This window comes from Myripristis murdjan, chromosome 15 (assembly GCF_902150065.1).
Source record: "Myripristis murdjan chromosome 15, fMyrMur1.1, whole genome shotgun sequence".
NCBI lineage: Eukaryota > Metazoa > Chordata > Actinopteri > Holocentriformes > Holocentridae > Myripristis > Myripristis murdjan.
This window is the reverse complement of record NC_043994.1, coordinates 30,627,132-30,642,812: the sequence shown is the minus strand read 5'-3', so window position 1 is coordinate 30,642,812 and position 15,681 is coordinate 30,627,132. Positions and strand designations below refer to the sequence as shown.

The following is a 15,681-nucleotide window of genomic DNA, read 5'->3' as shown; positions in this document are numbered from 1 at the left end:
CCGACCGTCTTCTTCCCTCCGTCTCTGCAGCTGTCATGCTTTTTTTTTTTTTATTATTATTTTTATTTTAATTTTGTACTGAAACGTGACTTTGGCCACACACATCGTTTGTTCCTTCCCTCTAATCTGACCCACAGGAGCGTTTTCTAAACTAGCGCCCCCTACCAGCTGAAGGAGAAATGCTGCAAGCAGTGGTGTGCGAGTGTCAAAACTCTCAGTTTGGTTCAATTTAGGCGGCAAAAATTTTTAAAAAAAGAGGTTAAGCTTAAGGGTGAGGTTAGGGTTAAGGGTAGATGCCCTGTCGTCATGGTGATAATCGTAAATGCGCAGAAAGAAATGAAACAAACAGCCGGAAACGAACATCACACTCGCTTTATAATCAGAATCGAACTCCAGGGACGTCGCTTGACTTCACGACACACGCCTTTGTTGTTACGTCCACAACCACTAGGGGGCGCTTCACTTTAAAAGGTAACTGTTGGTCGTAATAGAGTGGTGAAGTCCCGCCCCTTCCGGTAGACCCCCATGGGACCTTTCGGAGCGAAAAAAATGAATGGTGCTCAATGGACAGAAAATCATTATTTTCTGGTCCCCCCGTCGTTATGCCATGGATTACACAAATGTTGTTTATCGGATGAAATAACAAATTTTCATGTCAAGAGTTTGACCGTTTATTGCGCCATTGTTCAGTTAAATGCTGCTGAGAAAACACAATTAGAAAGACTACATGCTGTGTCGCGTATGTGACGTCACGTCATCACCGTTTCCCTCCATCCAGATTCAAGTCAAGATACCGGTGTGTTTTGTTCCCGGTTGTCCGCGTCTCCGAGGGCCGACGGAGCGCCGGGCCGGGCGGGAGGGCGAGCGGACCCCGCCGCCGGGCGGAAAAACTCAGAACCTCAAAAACTCAGAACCTCAAAAACTCAGAACCTCAAAAACTCAGAACCTCACAAACTCAGCACGGAGCAGAGAAATGGCCATGTCTGTTGTAGGCTTCCAGTGCGGGTGGTGACGTATATCATTCGCACCGAGAGCAGCGAAGAGTTGTACTTCACAAAGCGGCTCACACAAAACCTAACATTATTAATATTCTTCGCGCTAAATTGTAGTCTTCTTTGCGTGAAAAATGATCTTTAAATATCACAAACAACATATGTGAAATCCATGGCACAATTCAAACGGGACCAGAAAATAATTTTTATCTACCCATTGGATCGCATTCATAATTTTTTGCTTTTGAGGACCCATGTACCGGAAGTGGGTGGGCGGGACTTCACCACTCCATAAGCCGCTGTGCAAACGACCTGTGCAGTCGTTTTTTTGGTGGAGGACGGTCTCAGCAAACTAAGTTTTTACCTGAGTCGGGCCAGTTAACTGTAACGTGATGTTACTTTAAATATTTCCTGTATAATAAAAATGAAATGAAATGAAATGAAATGCGGACAGACAATCTCCGTGGACGTCAGAGAAGGATCTGCACACACGTCGTTCTCCTCTCGCCACGCTCACTTCACTGTCTGTCAGCGTCAGAATCAAAACGCCGGCAGGCTGAGAGGATTCGGCGTTAAAAAGGGATTTTCCTGCCTCAGCAGCCACTCGGGCTCAGGAGCCATCAGCGCGGTGACAGGTTACAGGCATTACCAGAGGGGCTGGCGACCCTAAAAACACACTTTACACAGAACGGACGGATGAAACACGGGGCCGCTGGGAGCCGAACATGAGCGCTTGGCAAGCAACAGGCGGGACGGGATCATAAATATGATAAATAGTCCATTTCAAGTTTTATTTGACATGACAGCGGCAGAAAGCAGACATCAACATTTTTTTGCCCTGTGGCGTTTATTTTCTGCTCAGTTTCCTGCCACAAAAGGCATGTGACGAGGAATCAGACGCATCTGAGAGCTTTATGATGAGCGCGTGTCAGCATTTGGTCAAAAAGGACAAAAAACAGCAAAATGCAACAGATGAGAAAATATCATCTATCTGAGGGGAGAAATACGCTGATACTGCACATGCATCCCCCGACCCCGACCCTAATTAAAACATTACAGACGCTACAAAGCCAACACCATTTCAGCGACCATGTCAAAGTTTATGTCACTATTTACACATGAAATATAGATTATGCACAAACCCCTGCCCATACCAGAGTTCTCATCGGGCCTGAAAATTAATACCCTACCTTAACTGGGCCCGACGAGGCCAGCCCGAGGCCCGACCCTACCCTACTAATTAGCCGAACTTAAGGCCCGACAGCCCGACAAAGCCTGAAAAAAAAGAAAGGAGAGGGGAAAAAAAGATCGCCAAATTCGCCATTATTTAGCAGCACGATGGCTCAAATTCGAGTAGCTTTTTGATTGATTAGTAGTAGTGAAATCAGCTGTTTGAGAGCGGGATTTTTTTTAATGAGCTGGAGAGAGGGGGGGTGAGTGGGGGAGGCTCACATTTTGCTGACCGCATTGCCGATGATTTTAAATGCTGTTTGGTTCACAGTTTTTAACAATAAAGATATGAAATGCAGCTTCGGATCATGGCTTTATTGACAGCCAGCCTCCGAGTCAAGCAGGTAAAATTCCCTCGTCTCAGCCTCTCGCCGAGATCAAAGTGTTTGTTTATAGTCGCCTACACTGCAAAAAGTCAAAATCTTACCAAGATTATTTGTCTTATTTCAAGTAAAAATGTCTTATTTCTAGTCAAAATATCTCATTACGCTTAAAATAAGACATGATCACCTCAGAAATAACTTGTCTTTAGAAAATTTACTTGAAACAAGTGAAAATTAGCTTGAAACAGGAAACAAATTTTGCCAATGGAACAAGCAAATTTTTACTTGTGACACAAGTGACCAAGTGAAAATTTGCTTGTTTCATTGGCAAAATTTGTTTCTTGTTTCAAGCAAATTTTCACTTGAAACAAGTTATTTCTGAGGTGATCATGTCTTATTTTAAGTGTAATGAGATATTTTGACTAGAAATAAGACATTTTTACTTGAAATAAGACAAATAATCTTGGTAAGATTTTGACTTTTTGCAGTGTAACAGTTGGTGAAAGGCAGCTTCACATGTTCAGTTGTTTATAAAACATGCTAAGTTAGTAAAGTGACTGTAGTTCTGCACAAAATGGTTTAATTTAGCACTAAACTGTTATCCCCGCTCTTCTCTCTCTCTCTCCTTCTGCTTCATGCCTGCCTCATTTATATTTCGTCCTTCAGCGGCGACAGTAAAACACAGAACCAGAACCCGAAGCCCGACCCTACCCGACCAATTCATATGCATTTTAGGCCCGACCCTACCTGAAAATGTCAGATAGGGTCGGGTAGGGTCGGGTTCGGGCAGAATATGAGAACTCTAGCCCACACACACACACACACACACTACTTGCACAAACACACTTAGATCCGTACTAACAGCTGCATCTATAACTATACTGGGTGAATTCTTATATTTCATAAAACCAAACAGAGGTAAATTTTGCTGGATTCTACCCAACAGCAGCCTTTTAAAACTGATAAAACACGGCAGATTATTTATTCGGCAGAGAGCCGTTTTCTTCACGGCTCTGGTTTTAGGTTGAGCCGCTGTGACTCGACCCGTCCCGACCCGCCTCGCCCGCTCTGTTCTGAGGAAATCTTATTCCAGTCGGGTTGTTCTGAAGCTCAAATATTCCTGAATAAAATTATCAGACTGCGTTTTGATCTGTCTTGCAGGGCCAGAGTTCATCCTGTGTGGACTTTGATTCGCTGAGCATGTGAGCGCAGGACGAGCCGCTGAGGTTTGTCCAGCTCTTTATCGGCTGACGTGACGATACCGAGGCGTCTGCAAGCTGCAAAACAGGATCTGGTGTAAGGAAAGAGGAGCGTCTTCTTATACTAGATATTCCTCGTCCCATTTTTCCGATTCTGCCCTGACAGCTGCACGTCGATGGAAATGTGCAATTGATTTTCTCACCTTAATGCCTGGCTTCATCCAAAAACAGCCTTTTATTTTGAAAACATCTGACAGGATCAGAGTTGGGCTGGCCTCCAAATGAAAGGAGCTGCATTTTTTGTTTGTTGTTGTTGTTGTTGTTGTTGTTTGGATGCAGATGAAAATGTGACAAAACACACCGATCGCGACCCAATTCTTTTGAACTGAATTCGCATTATGGCTCTCGAAAGCACCGCACCAGGAATCGTAGCATTATCAGATTTAAGAAAACGCTGGTCATAGCTTAACGTTGAATTTTCAAAATAAAATGAATGAGAAAGTAAATCCATTACATCCAAATCAAGTGAAGTTGGTTCAGTTTCTCATTCAAACGTGTTTGTCTGGTACGGAGCCCAGCACAGAGCACATTGTTTTAATAGTTTTTTTTTTTTTTTTTTTTCAGTTAACAAGAAAAAAGATGAAAATATGAAAAAATATCATTCCATTGTAAACAGTGATTTTTTTTTTTTTTTTTTTTTTTTTTTTGGGTTGTTTCACTATATTGCTCAGCCCAACATCCTTTTTATTAAACAATCATCCCGTCTCAATAAACAAGTTGAATCAGTTTTCTATCCCAAAAGACATTTGCAAAGCCTTATTTCGGAAAGTTTTGACAGTTTATTAATTTTCATCAGACTCAAAACTCAAAACTCAAAAAAAAAAAAAAACCCAAATTATGAAAATAAGTGAGCCTGGTCAGAGCAGAGCAGCGAGTCGCTGATACTCACCGGAGCCGTGACGGCGGCGTTCTCGTCGTAGTATTTCTTCCTCTCGTACTTGTCCCGGATGAAGACCTCCACCGCTCTGACGGGCCGAGTTAGGGACTAAAACACTGCATGCAAATATCTACACACACTTTCAAACACACACACACACACACACACGCAGGCTACCATCACCTCATACTGAATATTATTCTTTCTTTTAGTGTTTTGTACTTGTACTTTGTACTTTGCACTTGTACATATATTTTTTCTTTCTTTTTATTATTCTATATATATTTATATTTATATTTATATTCCTTTCTTTATTTTTCTTGACTATTTGCTCTTTTAACTTGTACACTTGGAGTGGGAGTTGTTATTGTAATAAAAAGTAATTTCCCCCTGGGGATCAATAAAGTATTCTGATTCTGATTCTGATTGAGAATATTATTATTTCATGTTAAAATTTGATATGTGATACCGAGTTTACAATTCAACACATCCATGATACAAATGTAAATAAAAAGTAAAAAAAAAAAAAAGTTCAATGACAAAGTCTGACTGTAGATTGGAGAACACTGGCTTACTTTAATGCAAACAATTTAAATATACAGTCGGTGTAAATATCATTTGGATGAAGAGTTTGTGAGGCTGTGATGGCCGAGTCGTCACCACAGCAGAATAAACGCACATAATCTCACATTTCATTTTTTACTGCCCCAAAATATGAACATGGATGACGAAAGTGAACGAGCAACATTGAGTGTTTATTTCCGTGACTTTTCATGACTTAAATGTTGAATTTCCATGAGCCATAAAAAGAGTAATATGAGCATTTTTCCCCACTTCAGATTCATAGGTCTTTTCGCTTTTCAAATTACTGGCTTTCCAGAAATCCCATGTTAAATCAGATTAGATTGAGATTAGATCATTAAGATAAATTAAGTGGTCAGATGTGGAATTGTCCAGTCAACATCGCATTTCCAAAGTGACGCACAACTAAGTTCAGGCTGTCCAGTTCACATACTCAAACAGAAATCCACTGATGATTATATTTTTATCCAGTAGCAGGATAAAACCTCAGAACCGGGCATCCAAAACTTTCCCTGGCACTAAAATCCCAAAGCAGGAGAGACGCTGCTCCTCCAAATCAAAGCAAAACGACTTGGCTTCCTCACACACAGCAGCGTTTCCTACCCTCATGGAAAGATTCGTGGCTTTTCCACGCAGACTGCAGGACGAAGTTGGAGTTCGTCCACAACCTAAAAATAGTCGTCCGTCCTGGTTTGTTAATGTTGTTTTTTTTTTTTTTTTTCTGAAGGAGAAAACAGCCTGGTTTTCACTCCAAAAAAGAAAGAAAATTAATGCATCAAATGTGTCAAAACGAGTTGGAAAACACATTCTGGTAAATTCCTGTAAAACAAGCCTTTCAGGAATTTATCAAAACATCTGATGTTGTTACCAGAAATGCAGAAAAAGGGTTTTGTGGGCTTTTAACTAATTTTCCAGATAATATGGTTCCCCCTGGTGTCTTTAAGCTGCTGTTAAATAACTTTTGGAGGTATAACTTGGGCTTTTTCCGGCTTCTTTTTTCATATTGTATGAGCTGTGTAAACGGCACATTTGTTTGTCTTAGTCTGTAATTCATTTCGGTGCAACCGTCCCGGTAAAATAAAGGTTAACTCAACAGAATAAATGAATAAGCAAGCGGATGTTTCCCAATGAAAGAAATGTAAATTCTCTGTCACTTTAACAACAGCAGTTAAGATCAGCATGTGGTGCCATGTTTAGAAAGGGATTCACACCATCATCTGCTGCCACCGACACTGTGAGACGACACACACACACACACACACACACACACACACACACACACACAGCCTCTCAAAGCCAGGCACTACAGCAGCCCTAATCCCGACTCTCTTATCTCCTCATTTCAGCAGCGACGCTCCTGTCGGATCGAGTAATAGACTTCAAAAGATTGAAAGATGATGACCACCCGCGCCCACCGAGCGCAGCGAGAGCAAGAGAGAGAGCGAGAGAGAGAGAGAGAGAGAGAGAGAGAGATGGGCTACTGGGGCTGCATCTCAAACAGGACGTTTATTTATTCCTGCTGACTGGAGCCAGCGGGGCCCGCCGGATGTTGGGCCGCGCCGCGTGGCAGGGACGTGCAACACAGCGTTTTATCAAGGTCGACTCCTCGGTGTCTTTGTCCAAACGATACGTTGGCTAGCCGGAATCGAGAAAAAGGCTGACATTTAAAACAGGCCGTACTGCAGGAGGGTTCAAAGGAGCGCGTCGGTGATCCCGCGTGTTCAGCGTAACGTGTGCAAAAGGTATAAATTCACATCTCTGCAGGTCTTTTCCCAGAGCAAGCAGCCGGATCTCCACGCAGTCCACTGAACTGAAGTCCTCCACATCCGTTTTCCTAAAAGCAGCAGCACTGTTCGTATTCTGATGACTTGAAATTGGACGGAATGGAAAAAAAAAAAAAAAAAAAAAAATACAGCTCCCTCCTCCGCCAGAGGAAATAGTCCCAGAGGAAACGCTTTTCTTTCCACATCCAGTCATGAACTCTGTGGTTTGTGAATGTTGAGGACGTCGGGCCTCATTCACCAAGCGTTGTTACGCACGAATTTGCTCTTAAAACCCACTTATGCAGTTTAAGAAAATTTGAGATTTATTCTACGCAAACACTCGAGAGCACCTCTTAAACTCACCTGAGCGCTGACATACCTGTGCAAAATAACTGGCTGTTGTCTTTTCCTCAATTCTATAGGTGTCTAATATTATGGCATTTTAATAACAATAACATTTATATCATTACTTTCGTTGTGGTCTGTTAAAATAACCACAACACAGATATGAGCTAAAACATTTTGTGTTTTTTTTTTTTTTTTTTTTAATCTTCATCAGTTGTGCGTTCAGGTAACATCCCATGCATCTGATTTTCTGTCACTTTAGATCCTCTATCGAACCTGAATATGAGCTCTGGGTTCAGCTCCACTGCAGCCCTCGCTTATCGCCGTCCCTTATCGTGCTATCTGCCCAGCAATCTGTGTGTTTCTGTGTCCCTGCGCCTGTCCTCGCTTGTTTGAGATCACTTTCTTGAACAATTAAAAATATACATTAACCCTAACCCTAGATTTGATGCAGCTTCCGTGTAGCAGACACAGAAGGAGGTTAAAAATGTGTTCTGTATATTTTTGTTTGTAAATTGCAACATATTCTGGATGCATCAAACACGATAATAAATGTCTTTTCTATTTTTAAATTTGTCAGAAGGCTCCATAAACACTCTTGTGTCAAAGAACCTGAATTTCCCGGCGGTGATTTGACGGTTCAGGCTGCGCCAGATTAAAACCGCTGGTGCGGACGTGCGCCGGCGTTCGCCTCGTCCACGATCTGCGAGCGGCTTCGATCCAGAAAAACGTCAGCGGCGGCTCCGCAGGTGAAAACCTCATCAGTCAAACCCTCGTCTACACCGAGGTAAACAACAAACACACCCACGCAAATAATCACAGAGCAAACACCGATTGGGAGAAAATAAAAAAAAACTGGGGAAAACCCTCACACACACACACACACACACACACACACACACACACACACACACACAGAGAACAAGCTGCATTGAAAAACAAGGAAATCAAACTGTATTTTGTCTTTCACGTACAACCACACACTAAACGACCAGCCTGGACTGATGTGTGAGTTTAAAAACACACACACACACACACACACACACACACACACACACACACAGTGCCTCCCTTAATCCTGGGTCTGTTATCTGCTGTTTTCAGCCCTCGGCGCTGCTGTCAGGACGACTAATGGACTTCAAAAGACTGAAGAATGATGACCACCCGCACAAATGGGCCTGCCAGATACAAGATAGGGTATTAGAGCCGCATTTCAAACAGGGAGATTATTTATTTGGGCCCGGTGGTGGAAATATGAACATATGCCGTTATGATAACTACACAGCTGTCTTGTCTTGTAGCGGAAAAGGGCAAACTGGAAGGCGGCGTTCCTCCGCGGCGCGCACAAACACCGCCGGCGGCGTCGGCGGCGTTCAACGCGCGGAGCGATGACACGACGGCGTCTGTCACTTTTTATTTCCCGAGCTGGAAATAATCTCTGGACCTGCTCGCTCAGATGAAGTTTGATGATAACGATTTAGCAGACTAGTATTTGCCTTTTGTTCAATCGCAGATATCGCAGCGGCACGGTTAAATGCAGATTTTGTTTGCGTGAGTCCTTTAAGTCAGCAGCCAATCAGTGAGTGGGCAATGTGCACCATGTGACCCCAATGAAGATGTCAGACTAATAAATTTAGTTATTCTCAGAGCATCTTTTAACATAAACGTTTCACAGTTGCTGACAAAAGAAAAAAAAAAGAATATTAAAAAAAAAACTTAATTGAAAAATGGGTAACATTATTTCATCATCACCATCATTTTATTTATTTAAAACCTCGGAAAACACATTTTCAGTGGATTTAGAGACACGACTAAAATCAAAAGAGCATTAAAAGAAAAATACGCTGCTTTATCACTTAAGCACAAGGTGAAATTAGTGATGCTAAAAAGTAATAAAGAGTGTATAATGGAGTGTATAATGTTAAAATTGGACAAAAAGGTTGATACTGAGGTGAATATCAACACTGGAAAGTCCAAATGAAACTGTGACTAAGTGAATGAGTAATGGCAGGATTTATTGCATTAATTTAGAATAAAATCAGATGGACACAGGAAACGGACATAAAAAAAAAAAAAAGCAAACACGCCGTCGTCTCTCGATTGAAGTTTGGACTGCGAGACGGCACGACGCCTTCAATTTCGACTCCTAAACTATTTTAAACTTAATTAGCAGCCGGTGTTTGGATGAAGCAGCAGGCGGAGGAAAACTCACATAGATCACGTCTGGACAGATACGCCCGTTATAATGTGTTCCTGCCTCGTTTGCGGCGGCTTACATTTCACTGAAAGCTCCCGGCTCTTAACTCACCGCAGGCGACAGTTTTATATTTTATCATCGACCGGCCTCGTGTTTCATCAAGCGACTCGCCTCTGAGATGAAAGACGCACAGCGATCTTACAGGTGGATGTGATGAAGCTTCATTCACAAGGATTTGACGTTTTAAACAAAAATCGTCAAAATGTTCCCACCTGAGTTTCTTCTCTTCAAATTCATAACTGTCTTGCACACACAAAGAGCGTGGGTCCTAAAGTCTTACATTTACACAGCTGAACTTGGAGAACATGAAACTGTCGGTGATGTATAATTTAAACGTAATTAATACATTAATGGGAATCCGTGCTGACAAACAGGTTTACAGGCTGGATACAGGATTCACAAGCAGGTGTGCCAATGACACGTTCACTGCTTTTTCTGTTTTCTGACACTAATGTTTGGATATCAGTTTACTAGAGCATAGGGCTGAAGTCTGTTAGTCGACTGGTCGATTTATTGGTCGATACGTTCTTGGTCGACCAAAATCTAATTGGTCGATTATTTGCCGTGGTCATTTGATCGGGAGTAAAGCACTAAGTGCTGATGGGGGTGTTTTCAGAACAGCCTGTTTCCCAGGTAACAGTCTGTCTGCAGAACACCCCCCTTGTTCTCACAGTTTGGATTAGCCCAACCCACTGGAGACAGACAGGTAGGCCTGTATGTTCTGAATTGAAGAAAAAATTAGGTTTGGTTTTCTGAATATTTGCTTAATTAAGAACGTTTAATGAACATTTAGTCCTCTGCCATGTCAAAGACATTGTCAGTGTGGCAGCATTTTACCAAAATAGAATATAAAAAGTCGAATGCAAACTTTGCAAACAACAGTTTGCGTACCACAGCTCAACGACCAACATGGTATATCACCGGTAAGCTAACATGTCTGTGTTAGGTTGCTCCGTCAGTTTGGAGTATAAACATATCAGAATTGTAAAGTAAAGAAAAGAATAGAAAAGTTTTAGTCTAATAATCGTTTTATAACTGCAGGCGCACACCCCCGCAACAATGCCCCTTGACATAGTCCTATTTTCAGAAATCACAGGCTGTGATATTTCATAGGTGCACGTGATGCAGCCTGTCAGAGCCGAGCGACTCCAGTGTGTCAGTCAGTGCAAAATAATGAGGTCAAAAACGATTTAATATAATGCAAATACTAGTTGTTTATGTTTACTTATACTTCATTTAGGCGGACAAGGCTACCAGGTAGGCTACTGCCCAGTTAATTCATCTAAAAATAGTAACTTTTTTTTTTTTTTTGTATTCCCGCCGCCCCCCAATTAGTCGACTTTTGGTCGAAATTTCAGGACTTTAGTCAACCAAGATTTTCTTGGGTTGACTACAGCCCTGTTAGAGCGGTCCACCTTTTACACCTCCATGTTTCTCATCTGTTCGATAACCTCACCGCTTTGTGTGGCGGTGTGCTGATTATCGATTGGCTCGTCTGTTAGAATGATCCTGATTCGCCGACAAACGCACGAGACGAAGAACAAACTTGGCATCGCGTTGTGAATGTGGCAGTGACTCTGCGTTCAATAGCACCGGATCCGACACAGAGGCAACACGGCGTCACAACTCTTGGGGCTCTATTTTATCGATCTGAGCTCCCGGCCTGCAGAGCTCAGTGCAGGTGCATTCAGGTCCATTTTCTATTCATATACAGTGTTTATATCATATATCTACTGTTTATATTTATATAGGCTGTTTTTATATTTTTTTATATTTATCATATATATACTGTTCATATTTATATAGGCTGTTTTTATATTTTTTTATATTTATCATATATATACTGTTCATATTTATATAGGCTGTTTATATATTTTTTATATTTATTATATATATACTGTTTATATTTATATAGGCTGTTTATATATTTTTTATATTTATTACATATATACTGTTCATATTTATATAGGCTGTTTATATATTTTTTTATATTTATCATATATATACTGTTCATATTTATATAGGCTGTTTATATATTTTTTATATTTATTATATATATATACTGTTTATATTTATATAGGCTGTTTATATATTTTTTTATATTTATTACATATATACTGTTTATATTTATATAGGCTGTTTATATTTTTTTATATTTATTATATATACTGTTTATATTTATATAGGCTTTTTATTTATTATATATATACTGTTTATATTTATATAGGCTGTTTATTTATATATATATACTGTTTATATTATATAGGCTGTTGATATTTATTATATATATATATATACTGTTTATGTTTATATTTATATGGGCTGCTTATATTTATTTATATATACTGTTTATAGTGATACATACTGTTTATACTTATACATATTGTTTATATTCATATATACTATTAATACTTGTATCTTATTTTTTTATATTTACACTTCTTTTTTTACCTTGCTTTATTTATTTATTTAGGCTTATCCCGGGACCTGAGTCCTAATTTCGTACCACTAACATGTAAATGTGAGCTGGTATGACAATAAAGTTCCTTGAATCCTTGAATCCTTCAGGGCGTGTCCAAGTCCACGTCTGCTGTTTTCTCGGTGGAGAAAAGGCTGTTTGCTCCAGGCTCCTGGCTCTAAAGGCTCGTACTGAGTCTGAGTCTGTTCATTAATCCTGGCTGTGTTTTGGGCGTAACATGCAGTAAACCAATCAGAGCTCTTGATAATGAGCTTCAGACAGCAGAGAAACCTGCAGCACTGACTTCAGAGCTGCTGTTTGGAGCTCAGATGGACAGAAGAGACTTTTGCTGTTTGCACAACGTGAAAATGACGACTGAGACGCTCGGAAACCAGAAAACACACCGGAGTCGCGCTTGGAGCTGCTTTGCACTGGGAGGAGGAGAGGAGGCTACCACTTTCACACCAGGCACGCAGGTTTTATGTTGTTTTATTTTTTTCTGCCCAGGCCCACCTGCTCAAAAAAAAAAAAAAAAAGCATTTGTCAGTGTTTACATCAGCATAAGTCCTGTTTGCACATTTTCAGATTAACCGGTGTCACGGTCTCCCAGCCCCACGGGAAACGGTCACAACAGCACTTTCACTAAAAGTCCAAGCCAAGACGCGGCGATCTGTTTGTAATTCATCACATTATGCAAGTTAAAAATCCACCGAGGTCTGGCCTGCGTCTGAGGCGCGTCCCTGCGTCACTGCACAAAGCCGATAAACGCCAGTTAACCTGTTTACACTGAGCTCAAATCCCAGCACCATGTGGGATTTGAGCTCAGAGAGAGAGGGGGGGGGGTTATTAGACAGCCATGGCATTTTAAATCAGGAGGGACACTGACATCGACGCATTCTTCCTGCAAGCCAGTTCATTTAGGATGTGTGTGTGTGTGTGTGTGTGTGTGTGGGGGGGGACTGACTGAATTAGCGCTGAAACCAACACTCGCTAATTAAATAGGTTTTAGTCATTTGCCGCCGCAAAACTAATACTTTGTTGTTGGTTTCTGATGATTAACTTAAAAATAGTCAACAGATTAATTGACAGCGAAAGACAGAGACAAACACACACACACACACACACAAGTAGACAGAGAGACAGACAGACAGATAAACAGGCAGACAGACAGGCAGACAGACAGACAGACAGATAAACAGACAGACAGTTAGGGGGAGGATACTGGTCCGTCTGTGGCCGTCTGAAGTTTTCTGGCAGGTGAGCTTCATACAGCTGTCTGGCCCTGGTGTTTCCCATATCCACCATGCTCTGCACGGAGAGAGGGAGAGGGAGAGAGAGAGGTAGAGACAGAGAGAGAGAGAGAGAAGGGGGAGTGTGTGTGTCAGTGATACGCGGGGATGCAACTGGAAAAACTCCTTCAAACTGTGTCAAACACACGCAGCAAGTTCTTTCTAACGGCGCATTTGCATTCACGTCGTTTTGCCCAAAGGCGTGACTCCCTTCCTCGTTCCCTTTGACACACACACACACACACACACACACAGCGAGCAGCACCGTAGTCGTATGTGTCAGGGCTAAATTAAGAGGAGGGTGATGAATGGGATGATGATAGGAGAAGTGGAGACGGAGTCGGAATAATCAGCCATCCAGAATTAATTACTCATTGAAAACAGCGATTAACATTCAGAGAGAGACCGTTTCTGCTCTCACTCTACTGATGGATAGGCACTGCCTTGAAGAAAACACACAAACACACACACACACACACACACACACACACACACACACACAGACACACTTCTGCAGTACACATATACACACACACAAAACAATTGGATTTGTTAAATTAACTACTGGATTATTAAATAAACTACAGGCATGCTCAGGTGAGCTGAATACACACACACACACACACACACACACACACGCGTCTCTACCTGATGTGTTATTTAATCAGTGCAACACGCTACTTATTGACAAAACACACCTGCACACACACCAATCACTCTCGACAGTTCCCCATCCTCCCTATACATGAGTGTGTGTGTGTGTGTGTGTGTGTGTGTGTGTGTGTGTGTGTCTGTGTGCATGCAACTCATATAGGCATGCACAAGTTATTTAATAATTCAATAGGTAATTTGGTGTGTGTTATTTATTCTGGGGATATAAATAATTATCCGGGTACTTGGTTAAGGATTTAAAACTCAGAAACCAAAAGCTGAGAGTTTGTCCCAGTGACGTCGTTACTTCCTGTCCAACTTTATCTGGACGGACAGATTCCTCACCGTGCACACACACACACACACACACACACACACACACACACACACAGCCCAGCGTACAGCACGCCATGCTGCATCATTCATTAACACACAGACTAACAAACACACAGAATGCAGGAAAAGCCTGAGGGGCTGACTGCAGGTTTTCAAGGTCAGACTGCAACTGAAAATAGACTGAGCCTGTTTGTTTTCTATGAAAGAGCAACGCTGCTAGTAACCTGACATAGACAGACCCCCAGACCCTCAGACCCCCAGACCCAAAGACCCCAGACCCTGAGACCCTGAGACCCTGAGACCCCAGACCCTGAGACCCTGAGACCCTGAGACCCCCAGACCCCCAGACCCTGAGACCCTCAGACCCCCAGACCCAAAGACCCCCAGACCCAAAGACCCCGAGACCCAAAGACCCCGAGACCCCCAGACCCAAAGACCCCGAGACCCCGAGACCCCCAGACCCAAAGACCCCGAGACCCTGAGACCCCGAGACCCCCAGACCCAAAGACCCCGAGACCCCCAGACCCAAAGACCCCCAGACCCAAAGACCCCGAGACCCAAAGACCCCGAGACCCCCAGACCCAAAGACCCCGAGACCCCCAGACCCCCAGACCCAAAGACCCCCAGACCCAAAGACCCCGAGACCCAAAGACCCCGAGACCCCCAGACCCAAAGACCCCGAGACCCCGAGACCCCCAGACCCAAAGACCCCGAGACCCCAGACCCTCAGACCCCCAGACCCTCAGACCCTCAGACCCTCAGACCCTGAGACCCTCAGACCCCAGACCCTCAGACCCCCAGACCCTTAGACCCCCAGACCCCCAGACCCTCAGACCCCCAGACCCCCAGACCCTCAGACCCCCAGACCCCGAGACCCCCAGACCCCGAGACCCCGAGACCCTCAGACCCTGAGACCCTCAGACCCCCAGACCCTGAGACCCTCAGACCCCCAGACCCTGAGACCCTCAGACCCCCAGACCCTGAGACCCCCAGACGCCGAGACCCTGAGACCACCAGATCCCGAGACCCTGAGACCCTGGGATCCTCAGACCCCCAGACCCTGAGACCCTGAGACCCTCAGACCCAAAGACCCCGAGACCCCGAGACCTTCAGACCCAAAGACCCCGAGACCCTGAGACCCTGAGACCCCAGACCCTCAGACCCCCAGACCCCCAGACCCTCAGACCCTCAGACCCTGAGACCCTCAGACCCCAGACCCTCAGACCCCCAGACCCTTAGACCCCCAGACCCTGAGACCCTCAGACCCCCAGACCCTCAGACCCCCAGACCCCCAGACCCCGAGACCCTCAGACCCCCAG

General features: G+C 43.2%; 1 protein-coding gene across 9 annotated transcripts in view; it reads right to left on the bottom strand.

The window, feature by feature from the left end:
• LOC115372362 (stromal membrane-associated protein 1-like) overlaps positions 1-15,681 on the bottom strand; it is a 134,865-nt gene that overhangs the window by 99,147 nt on the left and 20,037 nt on the right. For all 9 annotated transcript variants that reach the window (XM_030070189.1, XM_030070191.1, XM_030070190.1 and 6 more), the window contains exons 3-4: positions 13,309-13,394; positions 4,694-4,769 (exon numbers count right to left, since the gene is read on the bottom strand). In XM_030070189.1, coding sequence (XP_029926049.1) covers positions 4,694-4,769; positions 13,309-13,394 — 162 coding nt within the window. The remainder of the gene's footprint in view (positions 1-4,693; positions 4,770-13,308; positions 13,395-15,681) is intronic.